At 42.2% G+C, this 25,257-nt stretch overlaps 1 protein-coding gene across 1 annotated transcript in view; it reads right to left on the bottom strand.

The window, feature by feature from the left end:
* Nucleotides 1–24,390, bottom strand: part of lrp2b (low density lipoprotein receptor-related protein 2b) — a 69,763-nt gene extending 45,373 nt beyond the window's left edge. The window contains exons 1-25 of the mRNA XM_051667432.1: nt 24,324–24,390; nt 23,427–23,537; nt 23,157–23,279; nt 22,930–23,046; nt 22,139–22,258; nt 21,913–22,026; nt 20,801–20,917; nt 20,513–20,656; nt 19,370–19,486; nt 19,084–19,212; nt 12,744–12,913; nt 12,421–12,644; nt 11,963–12,169; nt 11,605–11,807; nt 10,983–11,123; nt 10,307–10,516; nt 9,607–9,799; nt 8,992–9,117; nt 8,668–8,798; nt 8,253–8,390; nt 6,183–6,461; nt 5,365–5,604; nt 3,731–3,853; nt 3,524–3,640; nt 1,899–2,276 (exon numbers count right to left, since the gene is read on the bottom strand). Of these exons, the coding sequence (XP_051523392.1) occupies nt 1,899–2,276; nt 3,524–3,640; nt 3,731–3,853; nt 5,365–5,604; nt 6,183–6,461; nt 8,253–8,390; nt 8,668–8,798; nt 8,992–9,117; nt 9,607–9,799; nt 10,307–10,516; nt 10,983–11,123; nt 11,605–11,807; nt 11,963–12,169; nt 12,421–12,644; nt 12,744–12,913; nt 19,084–19,212; nt 19,370–19,486; nt 20,513–20,656; nt 20,801–20,917; nt 21,913–22,026; nt 22,139–22,258; nt 22,930–23,046; nt 23,157–23,279; nt 23,427–23,537; nt 24,324–24,390 (4,039 nt within the window). The remainder of the gene's footprint in view (nt 1–1,898; nt 2,277–3,523; nt 3,641–3,730; nt 3,854–5,364; nt 5,605–6,182; nt 6,462–8,252; nt 8,391–8,667; nt 8,799–8,991; nt 9,118–9,606; nt 9,800–10,306; nt 10,517–10,982; nt 11,124–11,604; nt 11,808–11,962; nt 12,170–12,420; nt 12,645–12,743; nt 12,914–19,083; nt 19,213–19,369; nt 19,487–20,512; nt 20,657–20,800; nt 20,918–21,912; nt 22,027–22,138; nt 22,259–22,929; nt 23,047–23,156; nt 23,280–23,426; nt 23,538–24,323) is intronic.
* Nucleotides 24,391–25,257: the final 867 nt, after the last annotated feature.

The following is a 25,257-nucleotide window of genomic DNA, read 5'->3' as shown; positions in this document are numbered from 1 at the left end:
CAATGATGATCACAACGCTTAGTCAGGTGTTGATCGACTTGGATTGCCAGGTCCACCAGATCGTCAAAGCAAGGGGGAATGTCCAAAGGATAAATCTCATCCTGAATACTGTCAGAAAGTCCCCGAAAGAACAGGTACCACATAGTGTGATCATTCCAGTCGTTGGAAGCGGCCAGGGTGCGAAACTGTATCGCATAGTCTGCAATTACTTGTTGATTAACCTGGGACAGTCCGGATAAAATCCTCCCAGCCCCCCGACCTTGAGCCACACGGTCAAACACTGGCAAAGTTCAGAAGAGAAAGCTTCATAGGTGGAGCAGCACGGATGTCGGTTATCCCACATTGCATTCCCTGTTCTTCATCGTGTCTGAGGCAAACGTAGAGGGCTGCAAGAAAAAGAACAGTGAGGATCGTGAGAGAAAAACGCTAACAGGTCCCTCAACTGAGAACAGAGCTGGAGGGAGGATGCATGCCTCAGGGCGCCATGGGGCGTGGGAAGCTGTAGAAGAAGAAGTGGGTGTGTCCTGAGAGGGACTGGGATCAGGAGGTGGGCGGAGCTGCTGGATCACTGCGGTGAGTTCTGCAAGCTGCAATACCATCATCTCTGGCACACTGTTAGAGGCTGATATTTGATCTTGGTGTCATCCAAGCAGGGCTCCTTGTAGCGAGAGGGTGCAGCGAAGAGTAGACTCCCCCACTGGGTCCATGAAGTCCATGTAGGGTGAGGGGAGACAAAGCGACCCAAATGCAGAGGAGAACAGTCAGTGAGTTTATTAAATAACAGAAAAGGGCTTTCAGCAAGTAATGACTGGCGAACCCGGCACTGGTTGCAGTGGCAAGATGAGTTGAAGCAGTAGCTGCTCAGTGGGCTAAGGGAGGAGTGTGTTTGTAGGATGAGTGCATGCGTAGTGGAAGTCAGGAGCAATCCGAAGGATGTCTGTAGAAGCTGGTGTGGTGCGAGCAAAGCCCAGGCTAATGTCTCTCCCCAACACGCGGGCAGAGAATGAGGAATCCTCCTCCAAGGTTACTGGGCGGCGAAGACAGGCGAAGGCGAACTAGAAGATAACCACACTTTCTGATACGCGGGCAGAGACAGGCAACCAACAGACACATGAGAGATCTCCAGCAAAACAGAGAGTGAACACTTGACAGTGCAAACAATAAACTGGCAAAGAAAGAGAGGAAACACAAGGAATAAGTAGGGAGTGCAATCAGAGTGAAGCAGGTGTAGCGAGCGAGTAAATCATTGGCATGATCAGCGCCTCCCATGGAAACACTGATCATGTGTGCCGGCTCCACCTGTGAGACACGAGGGAGGGAGAAAAACAAACAACAGAATGAGTCGGCACAGATGCCGGAACTGTGACACAGGGACTACAGCCCTCATGAAATTAAAATGAGGACAACAGTTTTCTGTCTTGTGTTGACATTTTTCCTATTGAAACAGGAAGTTTGGGTGGGAAATATCAAAGGGCTCATCCTTTTTTTTAAATAGCAAATATGTTTTAGTTACAGCCATTAAACACGATTTACTAGCTACAAGTCAGTTGCGGGTTGAATAAGGGGGAGGGATTCTCATTCTAGAGAGAATTTGATTGGACAATTAATCTGTGTAGTGCAGGTTGAGTCATGAATATTTTTGGTCTGTTTTCCTGGAAGAGAAAAATTGTAAAAATTTGAAATGTGCATGTCTACTAAAGGTTAATTTTGCCAACTTTTAGGAGTACATTACAATGCTGATTAGACCATCTTAGACCAGCAACTGCATTTTTTTTTATTATTATTATTAGGGTGGCAAATAGATGGCTTGAAAGCAAACAGACTAAGACAAACTCCAGTTTTGATTTCATGGGGTCTTTAAGGCATAATTATGTTGTTCCAGCAGCATAAATACTCACTGCAGAGGGGAGACTCATCCGCTCCATTGGGACAGTCTCTCTGGCCATCACACACCTGAGACTCTGTGATGCACACCTGGTCTGTGGGACACAACCACTGGCCTGATGGGCAGCTGAATGGTGGAGTGGGACAGTTCATCTCATCACTCATATCCCTGCAGTCATTGTCACCATCACAAACCCAGCTCTGAGGCACACAGTTGCCATTAGCACACTGGAAGTCTCCAGATCTGCAGGTTCGGGGTGGGCAGCCGTTGTGCTCGTCAGAGCCATCCTCACAGTCCAGATGGCCATCACATTCCCACACCTTTGGAATACAGAATCCGTCGACCTGACACTGGAACTCATTGTCATGGCACAGGCCTGGCCCACGTGTGGCTGCAAATAAAATAAGTTAGCAGTCATCATTGGCATTATGTTCTTAACACAAACTGCTAACTATATTAATCCAAATATCAAAAAAGTTAAGTGGCCCATATTAACATGGATGGACTTCACTATCAATAAAACAGATACAACAGATACAGTATGGGTAGTTGATGCATAATGTGCCCATGGCCTTTTTTACCTACATAAATATTTTAGGTTAACATTTAAATGAATGTATAAGAGAAAATGTATATCTTATATCCTGTAACTAGTAACTTTTTTTTTATTCACTAGTTTATTTTAAAGGTCATGCAGTGTGACAAATGAATATTTAAAAGAACAAATTTTTCATGTAGTCTCTGAATTAAAATGGGGTCATAAAAGTTGCATGCATAATAATTATAAATTATATTATGTTAATTATTCATATTATACATTTCATAATTGTTGTGTCCAATTTAGGTGGAGGACATGAGTTTGATTCTGTCTTTTGTCCCACTTTTCCCATCCTATTTCCTTTATCCTCTATTAATATTTCCTTTAAAACGACTTATAATAATAAATAAAAATGAATATAAAGGTGATTTGGTCATAGTGAAGGTCGGGGAGTAAAAAGAAAGGTTTGATTCAGGTAAAATGAACCATGGTTTTACTATAGTATTATTATTTTAACCATGTTTTTTTTTTTGGCACAAACCATAGTTTTAATGCAATTAACCATGGTGTTACTACATTAATATGGTTTTAATATAGTGACCATGTTTAATGTTGTGGTTACTATGATTTTACTACACAATACCATGGTAACACTATTGTTACTGTAGTAAAACCATGGTTAATTTTTGTAAGGTTAAGGTTAGATTTTGTGGTAGGGGTTGGTGTAGGGTGTCTACGGGACTCTAAATAAACACAATAAGCACACTGCAGTGATGCCCCTATACTGAATGTTAGTATTTAATTAGGGTGTAAATAGTATCTGCCATTATTTGCACCAGAGTGCAAATATCATCGTACACTCTTTGCGCTTAGTGCAAAGAAGATGCTTTTGGTTGCAATTAACACAAATTTACACTAAGTGTAAATAGCATGTATAGCTATCTATCTGCTTTTTAATATTCATTAAAAGTTATACAGTTAACAACATTGTGAAAACATTTTACTTAAAAGCTGCATTTCTTGTTTTGCTGATCTGAGTCCATAAAACCAGACTTGAAGAGGACATATAATGTAAACGCATTGTAAACAACACAACTTACGACAGCCACTCTCGTCTGAGTGATCCCTGCAGTCATAAACTCCATCACAGCGGTAGCTCTGACTCACACACTGGTCTCCACTGGCACAAGCAAACTCGTACATTCCACAGGAGAAGTCTAGACAAAACATCCATGTCATTCATGTTAATTAAATAGATCCCTAGAGTGGATTCTGGCACCTAAAAGGAGCGAGTAACTGTGCCTTACCACAGTCCTTCTCATCAGAGCCATCCAAACAGTCCTGGTCTCCATCACAGACATATGAGCCATAAATACAGCGGTGATCTGGACACAGGAAGTAGCCCGGCCTGCAGGTGCTAATAGTGGAATCTAGAAACGGATAAACGAGGAGGACAATGGTTATTAACTTATTAACTAAAATACACTTGAAGGGTTTGATTTTAGATCCCCACACCCATCTAAAAAAGGGGGAGATGAAGGGGTGAAAATTCGAATATCCTTTTATTCTTACAAGTAATATCTCATCTTTTATCATCCTCATTTATTCTTATTATATTAATCAATTTTCTATTTTCCTTTTACAATAAGGTGCAAGTAACATGTATGTCATCTGTGGTGTGACTGAGGGTCTGATTTATATCAGGAATACAATAACAGTGATTATTTATTTAGCCCGGCTCCTGGAGGATATGCATTTATATTGTACTGCATTTATTTACAAAAATATATATCTGTTATAATTATTTCATAATCAATCAACTATTCTATAACCATTCTTGATTCTATTTTAATGTAATAATTAGTAATTGTATGAGAGAGAGAGAGATTTTAGTTATGATATGATATGATTTTATTGTCATATTAGGTAACTATGTGCTGTGTTTGGCCTTGTGTGTGTGTTTTCTTTGTTTTTCTCCTGGCTCGGTCCTAATTTTCCACAAATGGCGAGAGGCCCTACATTCCATCAAAGATAAGGGAAAAAGACTCCCGTCCTAGGGAGATAGCGCCTACCTATTGCAATGTCTAAATCATTTAGTGTTTGGATTGTTTATGGTGCCCTATGACTACTACTACTGCCATAGTAGTAGTCATAACTTATTGCTATCCCTTGATATCTGCACATAAGTTCTGTAAAGCAATGATGGGAACTGATTAATGTTATGGCTACCTAATGATTGTTTACACGAAGGTGGAAACAGACCATATTTGTAAAGTGCTGATGTTTGAAGTAAGTGAATTATCAGAATCTCAGAAAGTGTTGTACTGTGACACATCTAATTCAATTTGTACATGACTATAATTGCTTGTGAATGTTTTTTAAAGTAAGTTTCTTCTTTTTCTTCTATATTACTGACCTACTGGATACCATTGATTTAAATGATGATGTAAATTGGAACTGCAGAGAACAATCAGTAAACTCTCTCTCAATTGATTGCAAACCTGAGTCTGAGTTTTTATTCCTCAATATTCATATTGGGGACCCAACTGTTACCCCCAACACACTAAAGAGATGACAATTCTGTCATTATTTACTCATCCTGATGTAGTTTATAACCATTATTACTTACTTCCATGGAACACAAAATGAGATGTTTGCAGAATGTTATTCACCATTTACTTTCATTGTATGGAAACCAAAAAATGCAATGAAAGTAAATGGTGACTGGGGCTAGCGTTTTGTCTAACATCTCCTTTTGTTTTTCCAAGGAACAAAGAAAGTCATAAGGGTTTGGATCAGGGTGGGTAAATTATGACAGAATTGTCATTTTTGGATTAACTCTGCCTTTAATATTAATGGCCATGACTAGAAAATTGGTAAGGATATGTTGTGTTATATTACATAAAATTCCTGAAGTTGCTCCAGTATCTTAAATACTCACTGCACTCTCTCTCATCAGAACCATCACCACAGTCATTGAAGGCATCACACACCCATGGTTTTGGGATACAGTTTCCATTGGTGCAAGGGAAGTGGTGGGATGCGCAGGTGGTTGGACCACGTGTGGGACAGTTATTCTCATCTGTCCCGTCACCACAGTCATCGTGCCCATCACAGCGCCATCTAGCAGGGATGCAGTGCTTGTTCCCACAGGTGAAGGCATATGGAGAGCAAGTTGTCCCTGATTAAAAATGTGAAAGGGAGTAACAGCATTTTCAGAGATGTTTATAGACTCACATGTACATACACATCAAGTCTGACAGGGTACACCCACAGGCTGTCCATTTGTGTTGACTGATACATATTGCACTCAACAATGGAAAACTGCCTTCTCAATCTGGAAAGCTGTAATCTGATTGGCTGACTTAATGCAACTTTCTGGAATAAGGGCAAATAGAGTTTTCTTAACAGTCCGCCTGGAAACAAAGTCTTTACAAAATACCGGCTTGAGCACTTTTGAGGATGAAATAATTTGCCAAAGTTTGTCAGGTTGGTGGCATCAGATCTTTAAAAGATATTCAGAGTTTCTTTCGAGGCAAGTGGTAGCAAGTTAAATCCACAAGCAGGAGCATAAACCTCAATCATAAGCATAAAACTTTCCCTAAACAGCATGAACAAACAGAACAAACTGTGGTTGGACACTTCACAGGTCTCTTCCTGTCTAAGTGGGCAGTTCTTAGCTAGAATAAGATGCAATATAGACCAGAACTAATGCTGTTTACTGTTTAGTCAAAGGTCTAGCTACATGAGACTACGAACCTGGCTCTGTACAGTTAGCTTCATCTGTCTTGTCGATGCAGTCGCTCACACCATCACAGCGGTATGAATTAGGTACACAGCGACCCTCATCACATGGAAAAGCGTAGTCTCCGCAGCTATTATCTGGTGGGGGCTCAGAGTCATCCTTCACACAGTCCCTCTGGTTCTCCTGCAACTTCATGCCATAGGGACAGCCGCACACCCGGTTGGACGCAGGTATAGGGAAACAGAAGTGACTGCAGCGGCCGTTTGAAATCAGGTTGCATCTGCTTTTGAATACTGATGCAACAGAAGTAAACAACAATAAGTGGATTGTCACCTACATTGTATTTTGAGAATATCACCATGGACAGGACAGGAGAGAATAGAACAGGATTGGACATTATTAATAATTCCCTCGGGGAAATTGAGTTGTTAATCAGGTTAGGGTTAGGGTTAGGGTAACTGTTTAGATCAAGCAGTAGAAGTTAACTACAGTGTTGTTATAGTTAACGAAAACTAAAGTGAAAACTAACTAAAACCATTTTCGTTAACTAAAATAAAAATGAAAAATGAAATTATTTGAAAAATCTAAAACTAAACTAAAATACTTTTTCTTAACTCCAAAACTAACTAAAATAAAAATAAAAATGATCTTGGATTCATTTCAGTTTTAGTTTAGTTTTAGTTTTGGGCAAATTAGGACACTTTTCAAAATGTTACATTTCTTGGCACTTTTAATTATGATCCAAACACACATAACCTGACATTATACCTTTGAAGAAAGCTAAGGATGTCTTCTACCTTAGACAAAAGCAAAAATGAAGAAATTCTTAATACTGAGGAGTAAAACCTTTGAAGAAAAAGATTCTCTAGAATCTAAAATTTTTTTTTATATATATATATATATTTGTAACATTTTGACATTGTAAACCATTATGTAACATTTACAAATATTACACCTAAAATTTCTGTTATTTTCTTTACTATTGCTTTTCCCATCGGTGGTCATGAAATGAGCTCTGCCAACACATACCGATGTAAAAATCATCAATTTAAAACCTCAAAAAGGTAAAAAAACCCAAAAACAATTAAGAGCGAGAGAGAGAGAGAGAGAGAGAGAGAGAGAGAGAGAGAGAGAGAGAGATTTTGCCCAAAAATGACAATTCTCTTATTTACTCACCTTCATGCCATCCCAGATGTGTTTGACTTTCTTCTGCTGATATTATAGAAATATCTCAGCTCTGTAGGTCTATACAACACGAGTTAACCAGTTCTAAAGCTTTGAAGCTCTAAAAAGCACATATAGGTAACATAAAGTAATCCTTAAGTGGTTTAATTCATGTCTTCTGAAGAAATCTAATCAGTTTTGGGTGAGAACTGACCAAAATGTAACTCCTTTTTCACTATAAATCTTGCAGTTGCAGTCTGCAGGAAAGATCGCCAATGAGACTGCTGATGTCAAGATATATAGTAAAAAAGGATGCTACCTTTATGTGCTTTTTGGAGCTTCAAGGTTTTGTACCGTGATGACTTGCATTGTATGGAACTACAGTGCTGAGGTATTCTTCTAAAAATCTTACTATGTGTTCAGCAGAAGACAGAAAGTCAGACACATCTGGGATGGCATGAATGTGAGTAAATGATGAGAGAATTTTCATTTTTGGGTGAACTATCCCTTTAATTGTTTACTTCCCAAAGATTAGTTAAGAAATGATTTATAATCATCTAAGGAAATTAATATGGATACAATGGGGATCAAGTTTAAATGTCCTTTGTCACTTTACCCATATTCACGCTATGTTATAAAATTTGCAACATTTACAATCCAAATTAAACATGATAGTACAAATAGATAGAAGTAACAACAAGACTGCCCTGAGAAATGTAAAGATGCCATGAAAAATACTAAAACTAAAATTAAAAAATAACTGAAACTGAGAAAACTAAAACTAAACTAAAACTAACAGACAAACTGTGAAAACTATCTAATTTGGAATGACAGATTGATATAAAATAGAATTAAAAAATAAATCAAAATCCAAAACTATAATAACACTGGTTAACTATGAACATTTCTGTGCCACTCACAGTCCTGAAAATCAGATGAATAGGCCTTGACATTCATTATGCCAAAGATGCCCTTTCTGAGTATTATATTTTCTCCACCATCCCTCTTCCTCATTCGGAACACTGAATTTGTTCTCCAGTCTGACACAAAAAGATGATCTAACAAAGAGTAGAGACAAATCAATCAGTGACAAGTGGAACTTATTGTTGGAACCATAAAATGCATTGAATATCTGCACATTGTTTTTTGTAGTTAAACATCATCTCATGCATTTTTTATACAAGACTTTGCAGAGTGACGTTTACAGTCTATTTAAATGTTTCAGTTTCCAGAGCATCACAATGAGGCCAACATTTGAAAGAATCACGATTTTATTTTAACTTGAAGAATGAAGAAAGACTGACAAAACACAAAAGCACTGTCACTAAGACCAACCTGAGTGTAAGGTAAGCGAGAATGGATGAGTGATTTGTCCGATACTGGAAAAAGCCTGTCGATCCAGCCCATCAATGCTCACATGCTCAATCCGGTCAAGCTGTGCATCTACCCAGTACAGCCGATCCATTCTGTAGAACACAAATAAAACTTTCCAAGAACCATTTCACAGTCTTATTAGCTCTTTATTAAGTCCAAACAGAAATGTTGGATATGTTAGGATCAAATTACAATGCAAAGTGGATAAAGCCATCCCATTCAGAAACAGAGCTCATTATCAAATTGAAGATACAGAAAACTGCTACTGTAAGAGGACTTCCTTACAGATAGTCCACGGCGAGTCCATTAGGCCAGCCAAGTGTGGTGTTAATTAGAGGAATAGCATTGCTTCCATCTGTGTATGCTCTGGTGATTACAGCTGGCCGGTACCAATCGGACCAGAAGAGGTGCCTAAGGGTACAAAATAAAGCTGTGTAGTATGATTCAGCAAATACCACACAAATGCTTGCTAATTGTAATAAATATGAAGAACAGTTAAAAGTTGTATGTTATTAGGGTCTTATATGAATTTTTTTATGTACAGGACATTTTATTTATAGCACAAAATGTTTTTAAAGGGATAGTTCACCTAAAAATGAAAATTCTTTCATCTATTCACCCTAAAGTTTTTACAAACCCGTTTGAATTTCTTTCTTCTATGGAACACAAAATGAGAATGTTAACCTAGGTCACTCTTTGCTTTCATTGCATCTCTTTTTCCATACACTGATATAAAGTCATACGGGTTTGAAAAAAAAACAAGTTTATGTTTATGATGACAGAATTACAGTTTTTTTGTTGAACTATCCCTTTAAGAATTTGCATAATTGACTGTTTATTGTATGAACAGAATAGAGAGAATATGTTTGGTTGAACTAAGAATATGTCCTTTTCTCATACCCTGCACTGGGGTGCACAGCAATACCCCGGGGGTACTTCAAATTCTTAACAATGTCCCGTCTGGATCCATCCGTTACTTTAAAAGCTGAGACAGTACGATATGAGCTGGATGTCCAGAAGAGTATCTTAGAGGTCCAGTCATATGCCATAGACTCCACAGAGCCCACTCTGTAACCTGTCAAGATCTCCTGTGCTGAGATATAACAACAATATTTTTTATGTATTTATTGAATGTATTTTACATCAGTGGTTCTCAACCTGGGGGCCAGGGTCCACTAGGGGCCTCAGAAAACTTCCAGGGGGGCATCAAGATGACTACAAATTTTTCAAAATAAGTATTATTAAAATATGATAACTTCATTTAAATGCTGAAATTATTTAAAATCATGATGTAGGCCTACAACATAAACTGACAGTTCGTGAAATGTCTAGAATCACGTAATTAATCATGATAAGCATTTTAAACTATATACTCCTAGATTCTGGGCCTTTGAAAATGGTCTTGGTTTGCAGGTCTTAGCTGTTTTGAACTAGTTTAGCTGGTCTCCCAGCTTGGTCAAGCAGATGTTTAAGTGGTTTAGCTGGTCCTGACCAGCTAGAAAATGCCTATACCCCCTCTTAAATCAACAAAACCAGCTTGGTTTAAGCAGGGTTTTTTTTTTTTTTTTCCATTAGGGATAACAGTGAGTTTTCCACTTACAGGTGCCATTGATGGGTGATTTGTAAATGAGCTGCCATGTGCGGTCATTGTAGAACACAGTCTCCACTGAGCTGTCATACTCTACTGCAGTGCCAGAGAAGGTTTCGGCCAGGCCAGCGAGCGGTAGGGTGACATCTTCCTGGGAGGACACGTTCAGGGGAATCCCCCTGACTGCTTTCGCATAAGCTACCAGTAAATAATCTTTAATCTCTGAAATAGAGAGACAGGTATGTGTCAGAGGATCTGATGTAATTGAAAAGGAGAATAAAGCCTGACATCAGGTGGTGGTATGTGTAAATTTTTTATGTTAAAATACTTTCTCCTATGCCAGTTTAATGTGCAGAGACCACTATAAGTAACCCATTTGTAGGCTGATTTCCCCTAAAGGTGTAAATTGGCTCTGTGGCACTTTCAGCATTGCTCTGTTTGTTTGAGCAGCCTGGCATGGTAACACTGGCTCAAGCAATTTAGTATGTTTGGGGTGGAGCTACCTGTTTGTCCAAATAATGAAAGATGGAAAGAATGTTTTAGATCACTTTTTTAAAATAGTAATTATTTTTGCAATTCCGTTTGGTTAATTACAAACTTCACCTTAAACAATTTTAAAATGTAGTTGTGTTTATCATTATCAAATTCAGCAAATAAGAAGCAATGAAATTCATCTCCTGTCACTCACTAAAGCAGGTGTGGCCATCCGGCTGGAGGTCATATCCTAGGCGACACTTGCAGCGGTAACCCAGCCCATCGTTGTCAGTGCGGTGACTCAGAAGGCAGATTTGCTGACACCCTCCATTGTGTCTGCCGCATGGATTTATCACTGCAGTGAAAAAATCAAGAGTGTATACTCCAGTTAATACTACCAAGAATCAATTAATTTAATCAAGATGGATGCTTAGTATACACATGTATTATGGCAATAAACAAATAAATAAATAAATTGTAACATTTTGGCCTTGATATTATGTGAGTATTATATTGTTTAATATGAACAGTCTTTCTCTTCCCGACAAATGGAGCAAAAATATGTATTTTTAATGTTGCACAACACTGATTTTTGTCCAGTCAGATGCTCTCTAGATTCAGACTGTCCCTCACCCTAATGTTATCTGCAATTGACTAGCATGTAGTAAATCAGTGTTCATGACTATGACATAACTAAATCCTATTGACTATTTAAAAAAGGGGGCAAGCCCTTCAATATATCCCTCACCAACTTATTTCAGTAGCATATACTAGAACACAGGACAGAACACTGCACTTCTCAAGTGATTTCATGTTGTCTTTAAACTTTGTCTCACCGATGGGCTGAAGGACTGGATGGGAGACCACAATTTGTCCAGGTCTGTTAGTAGAGCGGTAGAGAAAAGTTGGGTCACTGCCATTAAAGCGGTTGGTCCGAATGACACCCATCTTGACCCAGTCGGTGAAATAGGCGTGATTCTCAAACACTGCAATCCCAAATGGGTGAGGAACCTGATGACCTCCATTGAGCACTGTTTTCCTAATGGCACATTTGAGAGCATGAATATGAATTGGGGGATATCATTGACATAAATTCAACACAGTCTCTATCCAAAATCTTTTAGTAATCCTAAAACAACAGATTTGGGTTTATACATCAAAATACATTGGTTTCCAATTTGCAGAGTGTAATACCTGTCCAAGCCACTGTAAGTGACTGTTTCAACAAGGTTAAAATGGCTGTCTGTCCAGTAAACCCTTTGGGTGACCAAATCCAGGGTGATACCAGTAGGGGAACCAAGTCTGGTCTTAATCAACTCAAACCTGTTACTACCATCCATGAAGGCCCGCTCCAGTTTAACATCATCTGTGTTAAAGCCAGAGTCTGTGAAGAACATATATCTGTAAAAGAATACAGGTTAAAGCCATCAGACCACAAGCAGGCAAGCTGCCAAACACAATAAAATAACTTTTCAGATTGTCCTTTGCCATAGCTAAAGGAAAAGGCCAGGCAGCAAAAGAATGCTGACCAACTAGCTCCTTGTGAAGCTGCTTGACCAAGGAAGTATTTCTGATTAAGCTAGTTGAGAAGAACACCAGCATCCCCTGCTAGGGACCAGAATGTTGGTCTTTTCAAAAGGACACATACTCACCCTACTATTGGGTCCAGAGCAAGCCCATGAGGGGTCACTAGATTTTCTGCAATTAGGGTGACACGGTTCCCCCCATCATAATCACATGCTTCAATCCTCTCCACGCGTTCCTCCACAAAGTAAAGCTTTAAGTTGATCCAGTCCACAGCCACATTCTGGGCATAGTGCACTGCTTCAGACAGCACCACTGTCTTATCCCCACCATCAAAGTTTATGGCGTATACCTGGATAAAAATGATTTCTCAAGCAGTGATCTTATTTGTGTATATCATTTTGTTCATTTGCACTTTTGTAGTGATTTCATACTATAAGCCATGAGTCACCTTCTGAGAATTGGTGTCTGTCCAGAAGATCCGTTGAGAGTGCCAGTTGTAGCCAACGCCCACCGCGTAACCTTTACCATCTGATTGGACCAGAGTTCTAACAAACCGCCCATGTATGTCTGCCATCTTAATATCCCGTCCATCTGTGAAGATCAGCTGTGGTAAACCCCCTATGAGAACCAAGAATAAAGACATGTCAGACATGTTACAACATACTATTAAGAAAACAGCTAATACTGTGCAAAACCAAAAATGTCAAATTACAGAAAATATCTAGCTCCTTATCTGTCACTCACTCAATGTTGTGTCGATGTAGTGACACTAGGGGTCGCCCTTGGGAGCCCCAAACACCTCTGATCTTTGAGAAAAGGCCAATGGGAATTGGTGAGTGGAATTTGCATGCCACCCCCCCCCCCCCCGGACATACGGGTATAAAAGGTGCTGGCTCGCAACCACTCATTCAGATTTTTTCTTCGGAGCCGAGCGGTTGTGTTCAGCAAACTGAATCCTCTGCCGTTCCATTCACCTCTAGAAAACTGCTGGATTTACGCCGCATTACAGCGGCTTCTCCCCCTCATGCACCGGTGGAGTGCAGAGAACGCCCCTGGGCACTTCGACAGTCTAAAAGAGTATATATTCTTGCGATAAAAGAGTATATTTTCACTACTAAAAGAGTGGCACTGACAGAGAGCATCTTTTTAAAGACGACTTTCCGTCTGTGTTTATTTCCTGGTTGCGGTCGTTACCCTTGCTTCCGATGGCCACGATCGCTGTCTTACATGCTTGGGCGCTGCCCACGTGGAGACAGCGTTCGTGGATGGGCCATGTTTTCACTGCGAGAACATGACCATGGCAATGTTGCGGCTCCCCGCCTCGGTCCTTCTACCCATGGTTTGAGGCCACGTCAGTTAGCACTGGGGGAGATTTGGGGATCCCAATGGGAGTCACTCTGCCTGGTAACTCCCCACGGACCTCCCACCCCCCAATAAGCTTGTTACCCCGTCGAGTTCTGGGATGAAACCGCCGGCTCGTCTCAGGGTGAGTTCACAATCTCATTCAGCGCTCGCGAAGTGGATGAGCTCTCAATTACAGCATCGGAGAGCGGTCTGGTCCAGTCTGATGCTGAGGACTCGACTGGTCTCCCACCTTCGGGTGTCGTCGCCCGGTCGCAGGCCGACGCGGAGCTGGCGGCCATGCTTGCCTGGGTGGCTGTGAGCGTCAGGCTGGAGTGGAACCTTCCACTCCCCCCTGAACTCTCGCGGCTTGACGATTGGTTCCTGGGCTCGGAGCGCCACTCACGGCCGCGCCACTCACGGCCGCGCCCCGCCCGGTCCCTTTCTTCCCGGAGGTGCGTGAGGAGCTCACGAGTTCATGGTGGGCACCTTTCACTGCCCAGACCCGGTCTCTGAGCTCCTCCACTCTCACTTCCCTCGACGTTGGGGCTTCCAGGGGGTACTCTGCGATTCCCCAGGTGGATAAGGCGGTTGCAGTGCACCTGTGCCCGTAAAATGCCGCCACCTGGCGGAACCACCTGAGACACCCTTCCAGTGCCTGTAGGTTTACATCATCTCTGGCGACTAAGGCCTATGGTGCTGCTGGACAGGCCGCCTCCACCCTGCACACCATGGCTCTCCTGCAGGTGCACCAAGCCAAGGTGCTAATAAAACTGCACGAGGGTAGTTCTGACCCAGGATTGATTCAGGAGCTGTGCTTGGCGACCGATCTCACCCTCTGGGTGACTAAGGTCACGGCGTGGACTCTCAGCCAGGTAATGTCCACCCTAGTGGTCCAGGAGTACCACCTGTGGCTCAACTTGGTTGAGATGAGGGAGGCTGACAAGATGCGGTTCCTTGATGCTCCCGTCTCCCAGGTCAGCCTATTCGGCGGTTAAGAAGCAGACATAGGCTATTCAGCATATCCTGCCCTGGCGCGGATCAAGATCCCATCCCCCGTCTGCTCGTTGCCAGGGGCGTCCCCCTGCGGTGACAACACCAGCTCCGCCGCAGCCCACACATTCAGAAAAGGAGCGGTTTCCTCATCTCCTGGGTCACACACCCAGTGTTTATGGCCATCATTATTGTGATCGCCGGACACCGCACATTTATGCACCTGCGTGCCCAGCTGCGGCACAACACACAAGCCCCGGCGGTTGTGATGGATTACGAGGACGGTTCCCTCCTCCCCAACCCATCGCGATGGCTGACCGGGACCGTCCGACTCGGCTATGCGATTCAGTTTGCCAGGCACGCCGCTGCCCTCCCTGCGGAGATTGCGTGCCTTCTGCGGAAGGACGCAGTAGAGCCTGTCCCTCCAGCCGAGATGAAGAAGGGGTTCTACAGCCCCTACTTCATCGTACCAAGGAAAGGCGGTGGGTTGTGGCCAATCCTGGACCTGCGAGTTCTGAACTGGGCCTTGCACAGACTCCCGTTCAAGATGCTGACGCGGAAATGCATTTTAGTGAGCGTCCGGCATCAGGATTATTTCGCGGCGGTAGACCTGAAGGACACGTACTTCAGCATCTTGGTTTCTCCTCTAACAGGCCCTTTCTTCGGTTCGCCTTTCTTCGGTTCGCCTCCCCTTCGGTCGGTCCCTGTCGCCTCATGTCTTCACAGAAGTTGCAGAGGCAGCCCTTGCCCCGCTAAGGGAAGTGGGCATCTGCATCCTCAACAGTCTTGATGACTGGCTGGCTCTAGCTCACTCTCGAGACTTGTTGTGTGTGCACAGGGACCTGATGCTCAGGCACCTCAGCCGGTTGGGTCTTCGGGTCAACTGGGGAAAGAGCAGCTCTCCCCGGTACAGAGCATCTCTTTTCTTGGGTTGGAGTTAGACTCAGTCTCTATGATGAGCACACGCAGTTAGTGCTGAACTGCCTGAAGTTGTTCAGGCAGACCACGGTGGTCCCACTGAAGCATTTTCAGAGGCTCATGGGGCATATGGCATCCTTGATGGCGGTCACACTGCTTGGGTCGATGAGTATGAGACCGCTTCAGCACTAGTGTCAGACTTGAGTCGCGAGGTGGGCATGGCACTGCAAGTACCCCAGGTGTGTTGCGGTTACAACAGACGCTTACAACAGACGCTTCCGAGCATGGCTGGGGCATTGTGTGCAATTTTGTGTGCATTGGCATGTCAACTGCCTCGAGTTGCTCGCAATGTTGCTCGCCCTGCGGAGGCTTCGGCCATTGATCCAGGGCAAGCATGTGTTGGTCCGGATGGACAACATGTTGATGGTAGCATACAGTAGCTGCCAAGGCGGCTTGCGCTTTCGTAGCATGTCGCAACTCGCCTGCCACCTCCTCCTCTGGAGTCAGCATCGACTCAAGTCGTTACGAGCTACTCACATCCCACGCAACCTCGACAGCGTGGCGGATGCGCTGTCGCAACAGGTCACGCTCAGGGGAGAGTGGAGACTCCAACCCCAGGTGGTCCAGCTGGTTTGGAGTCGATTCGGTCCAGCGAATCCTCCCACTGCCCGCTCTGGTACACCCTGACCGAGGCTTCCCTCGGCACAGATGCGCTGGCACACAGCTGGCCCCGGGGGACACGCTAGTATGTGTTCCACCAAGTGAGCCTACTTGCACAGACCCTGTGCAAGGTCAGGGAGGACAAGGAGCAGGTCATCCTAGTGGCACCCTACTGGCCCACCCAGACTTGGGTCTCGGACCTCACACTCCTCGTGACAGCCCATCCCTGGCAAATTCCCCTGAGGAGGGTTCTCCTCTCTCAGGGATGGGGCACCATCTGGCACCCGTGATCAGACCTCTGGAATGTTCATGTCTGGTCCTTGGATGGGACGCGGAAGACCAAAGTGGCCTACCACCTGCGGTGGTAGACACGATCACTCAGTCTAGGGCTCCCTCTACAAGGCACCTGTATGTCTTGCAGTGGCGTCTGTTCACTAAGCGGTGTTCTTCCTGACGCGAAGACCCACAGAGATGCAGACGGGTCAGTGCTTTCCTTCCTGCAGGAGAGGCTGGTGGGGCAGCTGTCCCCCCCACCTTGAGGGTGTACATGGCTGCTATGGTGGCGCACCACAATGCAGTTGACGGTAAGTATTTAGGGAAGCACGACCTGATCATCAGGTTCCTTAGAGGCACAAGGAGGTTGAATCCTCTCAGACCGCGCCTCATTCCCTCATAGGATCTCTCCGTGGTCCTGCGAGGAGCCCTGTTTGAGCCCTGGAATCAATTGAGTTAGAGGCAGTCTCTTGAAGACTGCTCTCCTGACTGAGCTCACGTCCATCAAGAGGGCAGGGACCTGCAGGCATTCTCTGTCAGCGACACGTGCCTGGAGTTCAGTCTGGAATGCTCTCACGTGGTCCTGAGGCCCCGACCAAGCTATATGCCCAAGGTTCCCACGACCCTGTTTAAGAATCAGGTGGTGAACCTGCAAGCGAAGCTGCCCCAGGAGGAGGCAGACCCAGCCTTTTCATTGCTGTGTCCGGTGCGTGCTTTGCACATCTACTTGGATCGCACGCAGAGTTTTAGAGGCTCTGAGCAGCTCTTTGTCTGCTTCGGAGGACAGCGGAATGGGAGCGCTGCCTCCAAACAGAGGATCACCCACTGGGTCGTTGATGCCATCGCTTTGGCATACAATGCCCAGGACGTGCCGCCCCCCTTGGGACGTTGGGCACACCCCACCAGGAGTGTGGCGGCCTCCTGGGCCCTGACCAATGGCACCCCTTTGGCAGACATCGGTAGAGCAGCGGGCTGGGCAACACCCAATACCTTCGTGAGGTTCCTCAATCTCCAGGCTGAGCCAGTTCATCCCGTGTGTTGTCAGGTACGAACAGGTAAGTTGGCAGGACAACTGGCCAGGTGTACCGCTTGCATATAGCGCCTTTCCCCTCCTGGAGGGGGAGATGTGCACTTATTACCCCCCAGTCCTGTTCATGAGGTCGTGGACCTTGGATGTCCTTCCTCCTTAGTTCTGTGGCAGGCAAGTTCATGGAGAAACTCAATGCCGGGCCAGTATATGTGCTATTAGGCCCTGTACTGGGGTAGGTGCTCCACATGCACTGGTTGCCTTTTTGTAACCCTGTGTGATGTATCTTCTGTGAGATGGTTTCCTTGTTGGTAAACCCACGTCTTCCTTGGGCAGAGTTTCCCTCTGCCACCGGTCGCCATGTTTTGTAGAGCTCTGTCCCCTCTGGGTAGGACCTACCACAGGGACTTCTCCACATGCGACACTGCTGACAAGACTCAGTAAGACCATGTGATGTATTTCCACACAATTGCCTCCCCTTCAGGCAGGATGTGGTCTCCACAGTGTCTTCCCCTTGGGAATGGACACCCCCCCCAACGCGGACATTTATGGCCCCCAGCTGAATGATTTCCATTCTTTTTTGTGGAGGAAAAAGAAGAGAAGAGGCCACGGCTGGGGCAGCATGTCCCCATTTTGAGCAGTCGACTTGTCCCCGAGGTGCGGGGGACCGTACGACGCTTATAGGAGCATTGGGAGAGGTTACGTGACAGCCAGGTGCACTGGCTACAAGGCACGCAATGGTTTGCCTGTCTCGCACCGCCAGTCCATGTAACACAGTTCAGCTAGTTGTGGTGTTTCGTATAGGGAACCCTAGTGTCACTACATCGACACAACATCGAGTGAGTGACAGATAGGGAACGTCCTGGTTAATTTCGTAACCTCCGTTCCCTGATGGAGGGAACGAGATGTTGTGTCCCTCCTGCCACAACCCTGAACTACCTGCTGAAAATGCCGGGACCCTGTCTTGACTCCTCAGCACAAAACCTGAATGAGTGGTTGCGAGCCAGCTCCTTTTATACATGTATGTCCAGGGGAGTGGCATGCAAATTCCACTCGCCAATTCCCATTGGCCTTTTCTCAAAGATCAGAGGTGTTTGGGGCTCCCAAGAGTGACCCCTAGTGTCACTACATCGACACAACTCCGTCAGGGAACGGAGGTTACGAAAGTAACCAGGACGTTTTCTTTGTATTCTCTACATACAAGATATTCTGTTCAAGAAAGCTCAAAGGACTGATGGTGATTTCTGAAATACAAGCAAATCTTTCGAAGCTCTTAAAACACACTGACTTGTTTGAGAAAATTAAATTCCTCTTAAGCGCTAGTAAAGTTTCATTCTTTGTACTTACCGTGACCATACTTTTCCTTTCTTGTTTGGAAATAACAATTTCTCCAAATACTGTCTTCAATTTAGTCTTTAGCAATGTATAAAGACCTGCTGTGAGCCTAACCATTTGGTGCACTAAAATACTGTACATTCAGATACATTTCATACAAAGTTACGAATACCTCTGTTTGACAAGATTCAGCCCTGCATGTAACACATTAAAAGCATTTTGAGTTCTATTTTCCCTTTACCTGAAATATTGGCCTTGCAGACATGACCATGCTCCAGGAAGTATCCGTTTGCACAACTGCAATGATGTGTGCCTGGTCGATCCTCACAGAACTGATCACAGATTCCCCAAATTTTACAGTCATCATAGTCTGAGGATAGAACACATACATGCTAAATCAGTCATAACCTGCTAATCTAATAAATTAAGGTTACTTTTGATACACAATCTGGATTGTTTAATCTTACACAGGCATTGTAAGATGGAGCAAGATGTTTAAAGTTTCAAAAGAACTTCTCTCCACTCACCCACACAGGAACGGCTGTCATTGGCAACAGTGAAGCCATCGGGACAGTAGCAGGCTCCGCCCTGAGGACTGGAATGACATTGGTATTCACAGCTTAGAGCAGAACACTGGTGTAAACCTACAGGTGAGGCAATAAAGAGAAGCAATTAGGTATCTGGTGCACTTAAAAATGTTCTTTACTGAGCACAGCCTGTCTGTCACATGTATAACGTGATATGTGAGTTTCATCAGATATCATCTAGACATAATTGGTGCTAAAATAAAATGTGAATTGCACCCATACACGTGGTTAGAATTTAACACATTGAAAACTCAGTAAAATACATTAAATTGTTACTGTAATGCTTAGGGTATCAAGGTATATCCGTTAATTATGGTTATACTGGCACCTATCTAGGAAATACTTTGTGACTGTTGTTTTGATTGATATGATACCACATGATCATCATCATCAAAATTTAGAACAAAGTACTGTGCTCCTGCAGCTCAACTGGTGGGGCATGACACTAGTAAGGCCAAGGTTGTGGCACTGAATGCCCTGTAAAGTCATTTTGGATAAAAGTAGAAATGTCATAAATTATCTAAATATAAATTATTAAAAGAAGTGAAGTTTGGAGTCATTTCAGATATTGGGTTGATAAAGCATGCCAACATCGAATATGAACAGAAATCATGGCAAATGGCAGGTATGTGCAGCAAAAGGCAATAAGCAGGTACAACCTTCAATTGCAAAATCTTAGATTGTACCATAGGAAAAAATTATCAATTGATTCGCCACAGGCCAAGAACCTAACAAATTGTGTAGCTAAGTTTATAGTCTGCGATATGCAGCTGTTTAACATGGTGAAGAGTCCCTTTTTGAAAAATGCTAGAGGAAATTAAACCAGAGTCTGCTGCTCACACTTTACTAACATTGTGTTGAGAAATATGTATGAAGAGACACAGAGTATTATATGATGAGAAACTCTATTTGTATCTGAAAAAAAAAAAATGCGGATTTAGATAAATAATCATCGGGAACATTTTCTGATTATCGATGTGTGAAATAGACATAAATCCAAAGCCTAGAATAAAGCATCTGCCAAAATATGTTTATTGTTTTGAATTTGAATTTAATTCTATTTAAAGTATTTAAGGTATTTACCACAGGTTAGCTGTGCTGTAGTGTTGGTCTCATCTGTTCCACTGGGACAATCGGGGTGATTGTCACACACTTTGTTTATGGGGACACACACTGAAGAGCCCGGACAGGGCCACTCGCCAGGGTAACAGTCGCGGGTTCCTGGGTCTGAAAGTTTGAAATCCTCAGCATTTAAGAGGTTTACTATTATTGCCATACAATTTTTCTGAATATAGAAGGCCGACATATTTTCTCAATAGCTATTTGGAGTGTAAACATATTGACTGGAGAGAGATGGTGTCAATATCTCACCACATCCATTCTCGTCACTGAAGTCCCCACAGTCGTTGATGCCATCACACACCCACTGCTGAGGCATACAGCGTCCATTACTGCAGGAGAACTCTGACCCACTACAGGTCTGATACTCTGGGAGAGAAGACAACATAGTGTTCTGTGTGGCTGGTATTAAAACAAATATGTATACTTAAACATTTTAAAAAGCATACACACTGTAGGACTCTCTTAAGACAAGTGTTGGTCGGTATGTACACCAGTGTCTCAGTACTACAAGCTTCAAAATACCAGCAGTACCATGTTTCTTAATGTATTTACATTAGCCTAATACCGTAATGACGATTGTATAGTATTTACTGAAGTACTATCAGAGCCCCTCTCCCCGGAGGAGAGAAAGATATAGATGCAGGCAGAGCTTCAAAAAGGGGCGGGAGCTCCAAAGTGCCAGCAAAGATATAAGGAGCCTCTAATCAAACCCTTTCCCTAACCCTTTCCCTAACCGTGTGTGGAAATGATGTCCCCTTTTGGAGTAACCCGCCCTCTTTTGGAGATTCTGCCCCCATGTGGAGATCTCCAGTCTGCGGCTATACCTACTTGCAGTAGGAGCCTTCAAGTTTAGCAAAACAAAGAGTAACGTGACGGTACACTGGCGAGTAGACCTGAGACGGTTATATAAAAGGATCTGTGGTGGTATTCGGTTCAACTTGGATATGAAGCCGCATTTGAGGCTCAGACTCTACCTCAACATTGAAACAGCATGTAACTGAGCCCATTCAACCAGGATGCTAGAAGAAGCGCAACAGAATGACAGAACGAAGGGATGTTAAGACAAGCTTTTCAAAAATAAATAGGTTTTAAAATGACTAGCTTATGCTGCGAGACACCAAAAGCCTTCATCTGACACATGTACATAGAAAGACAATTTAAAAATATTGCAGATGAAATATCTGTTGTCTTCCTTCAGTTTTCTTTGAAAGGTTTTAAACGGACTTTCAAGGCTGCAAGTAAGTTAATAAATTAAGAAGTACAGAACTACATACATTCACTTTCCTGACACACGATTAATCTTCTTGAAATACTGCACATGTATCTTTGGTAGAATAGGTGAGATGTATTGTGGGACCCACCACAGTTTTGCTCATCACTGTTGTCCCCACAGTCATCCCAGTGATCACAGAGAAAGGGCATTGGGATGCAGTATCCATTAGTGCATTCAAACTGATGTGGCTGACAATGCCTTGCTGTTTTAGGAATGAAAGTCATAGAATTTCACTGGACATTTTGGGGGGTTACAGTTAAAAGTTAAAGACTGTTGTAGAACATTAGTCTGAACATGCTTTACTGATAAATTACTACACTCACTGCAGTTGAATTCATCTGATCCATCTCGACAGTCTAGTATCCCATTGCAGTGTTGAGTGTTGTTGTAGCATGCTCCATTAGTGCATGTCTTCTCAGTGCAGGCTGGGTAGTCTGGATTCAATGCAAGGAAATTTGATACAATTAAAATGTTTTATTGGCGTTCCAAAATCAAAACATGATGATAATATAACGTTTACACTACTGTACACACCAGCTGTCCCCTGTAATTTTGGTAACTGATTCATCCTGAGATATTTATGTGTATTGGACTATTCAAAGTGGGAGTCATAACCTTTTTTGTCTTGTAAAGATAAGATTGCTTAAAGACCTTTGTGACATTCGTTACTGACATGTGTGCAATAATTTCCTTTTTGAAGGTTTCGATTCTGGTTCTAATAATATCGGTAGCAGATGAAAATAAGTAGTTTACTTGATGAAATTTCTGAAATTTCTTTGCTTCAGTTGAAACTTGAAAATTGCTTCAAATGCTTATAATGCTAGATAAGCTGGATCATCAGGTTTTAGACAACTTTTGAGGTCAATGGCAGTTTGAATGTATGCTGTTATTAAAACAAAAGGGGCTTAGTGTTATTTTACTTAGTGGAAATTCATGTACAATTCTCGACCTTTTTTCTCAAATTGTTGCTGAAAATAGCATTTGTAATGATTTTTAAATTTTATTATTAAATTATAAAAAAAATGAAATTAAAGCATTGTCACCAGTGGACTCAGACTTTACACCCCACCATTCTTTTGATGTGCAGTAAAAGAGATGTTCTTACTACAGTTGTTTTCATCAGAGTTGTCAACACAGTCTGATACATGATCACATTGGTATTGTTTGGGAATGCACTGCCCTTCTCGACAGGTGAACTGCTCTGTGCTGCATGTCTGACCACCTTGAGGGAAAAAAGTAGGGCCATGCATTATCCCTAAAAATGCTTTCCTACTAACATCTGTCTGACATTTGTATTCTTTCCATATTACATTAAAGCACTTATAAACATACCACATGCCCTTTGCTCATCAGAGCCATCTGTGCAGTCTGGCTCCCCATCACATACAAATGCTAAAGGAATGCACTCTCCTCCAGTCAAGCACTTGAACTGCTGAGAGCTACAGGAGGGTGATGCTGAAAATTCAATTCAAAGAAGAATGGAGTAATTGTATATAAAGGTTTTCTTTGTCTCATGACTACAAATAAATAGCCTTTTAGTGAGTTTATATGGTAAATTGGATCAATGGTCAATCCAGTAAGTGTTCACCCAGAGATACGTACGACAGTTCAATTCATCAGAGTCGTCTGGGCAGTCCTTCGTTCCATCACACCTCCAGTCTTGATCTATGCATTGACCATTATTACACTGAAACTGACCACTGGTGCACTGACCTGCTCAGAGAATTACGAGTTAGTTTTGTCTGGCCAGTCTGTTTCTCTTTCAAACTGACAAAACCTTACTGAATATCTTTTGTTGTATTTTGCTAATTTGAAAATAGTATGTGTCCATATACAGTAGTCAAACAAGTACATTGTTAGATATTTTAGAGGTTGGCATCACTGTTTAATTCCCAGAGGAACTCTGGGACATTTCATTTCGATATTGTGGAAACGTGATTGTGGAAAAATGACAGATAACAGTCAAATATTGGTATATGGTTGGTTGACAAAGTAATTGACCTTAAGGATCTGTGTTTATTAGATAGTTTAGGAATAAATCTTACTTTGCAAGGAATAACGTATCAATGAGTAACTTTGTTTATGGCTTTTGGAGCTACTGTGCAGAACATCTGAACCCTACCTCATGTGATGCCTAATAAAATGTGAAGTATTACAATTTTTATTGAAATTTTTTACCTGAATTTATTTCCATTCTACAGAATTACAGTATATTTAGTTTTATAGTTTAGTTTTACTCCTTAGATGTTAATGTATGCCAACATGTTAATTTACTTGATTTGTGTGAAATGTATAAGTGTGCTTTAAAATCAATAGGCAATATGCAACTGTTCTTACAAAAAAAAAAAAAAAAAAATCTTGCATTTAGATAATCCCTCTCATTTCTATTGTTTACATAACATTAAAATCTAATCATAACATCAAATTTAGCTATGACTACACTAATTTTTCCAAATACAGTTTTTGAATAGCAAAATAGATTAATATATTAGTTCATACCTTGTATGATATGGGGTCCATGGATTAAAAATAACACGGCTAAAACATAAAGACCTAATCGGTCCATCGTTTTTTGGTTTGTTTTTTTGGTTAAAACTCATGCAAAATTAAAGAGAGTGGTCCATGGAATGAGAATATCTTCTGTAGTCCTTTCAGGTATCCATCCAAGGCTTGTCTCTGGATTCAAAAGGTCTTTGATGAGCTTCTCTCTTAAAATAAGCCAGGAGTGGAGTTGGGAGACAAAGGTGCAGCCCTTTATGACCCTGCCTCTGTATGACTTTCATCTAAGATTAACTTTTTCCAGTTAAATATGTTGTCAGCATCAGCTAGAATTTTTTCAGTGTCATTTCTATGTAACAGACAAAAAGGTGAGGTTTTGTAACTATTGCAATAATATACACAATAGAGTGTATTGACTTGCTAATTCTGAATTAAACAGGGTACAACAGGGATAAAGGCACTTTTAATTTTATTTTCTCCCAAAACACTAAACAACAATAAAACTACCACAGTACTTGTACATGTTTTATATTTAATATTTTTTTAAATGTTGCAAATGTCTGTAGCTTGTGAGAATCCCAGAAATTATCACATTTATTTGAATTCTTTTTTTTTTCTGTTTTGTTCAAGGTGATTAAATTATTTAATAACTGTCCAGTAAGTGAAATTATTGATTTGGGGTAAAACGTCCCCCTCTTGCAGGGGCTAAAGGTCCCTATAAAACACATTGTTTTTAATAAGTGGGGTGAACAAATTTGTTATGAAAAATGTTCAAAGTGGACTCACATTGACTGATCCAATCAAAATGGAGATTAATTTGTTTATAGAATACTTGAGATGTTATGAAAAGTTAAATGTGATTGAAATTAACAGATAATGGCACACCCTTTTCTGATTTTTTTTTTCTTTTTCTTTTCTTTTTTTTTTTTTTTTT

Source organism: Myxocyprinus asiaticus, chromosome 32 (genome assembly GCF_019703515.2).
Source record: "Myxocyprinus asiaticus isolate MX2 ecotype Aquarium Trade chromosome 32, UBuf_Myxa_2, whole genome shotgun sequence".
Classification (NCBI taxonomy): domain Eukaryota; kingdom Metazoa; phylum Chordata; class Actinopteri; order Cypriniformes; family Catostomidae; genus Myxocyprinus; species Myxocyprinus asiaticus.
Note: the sequence above shows the minus strand (reverse complement) of the source record. Positions and strands in the feature narration are given on the sequence as shown.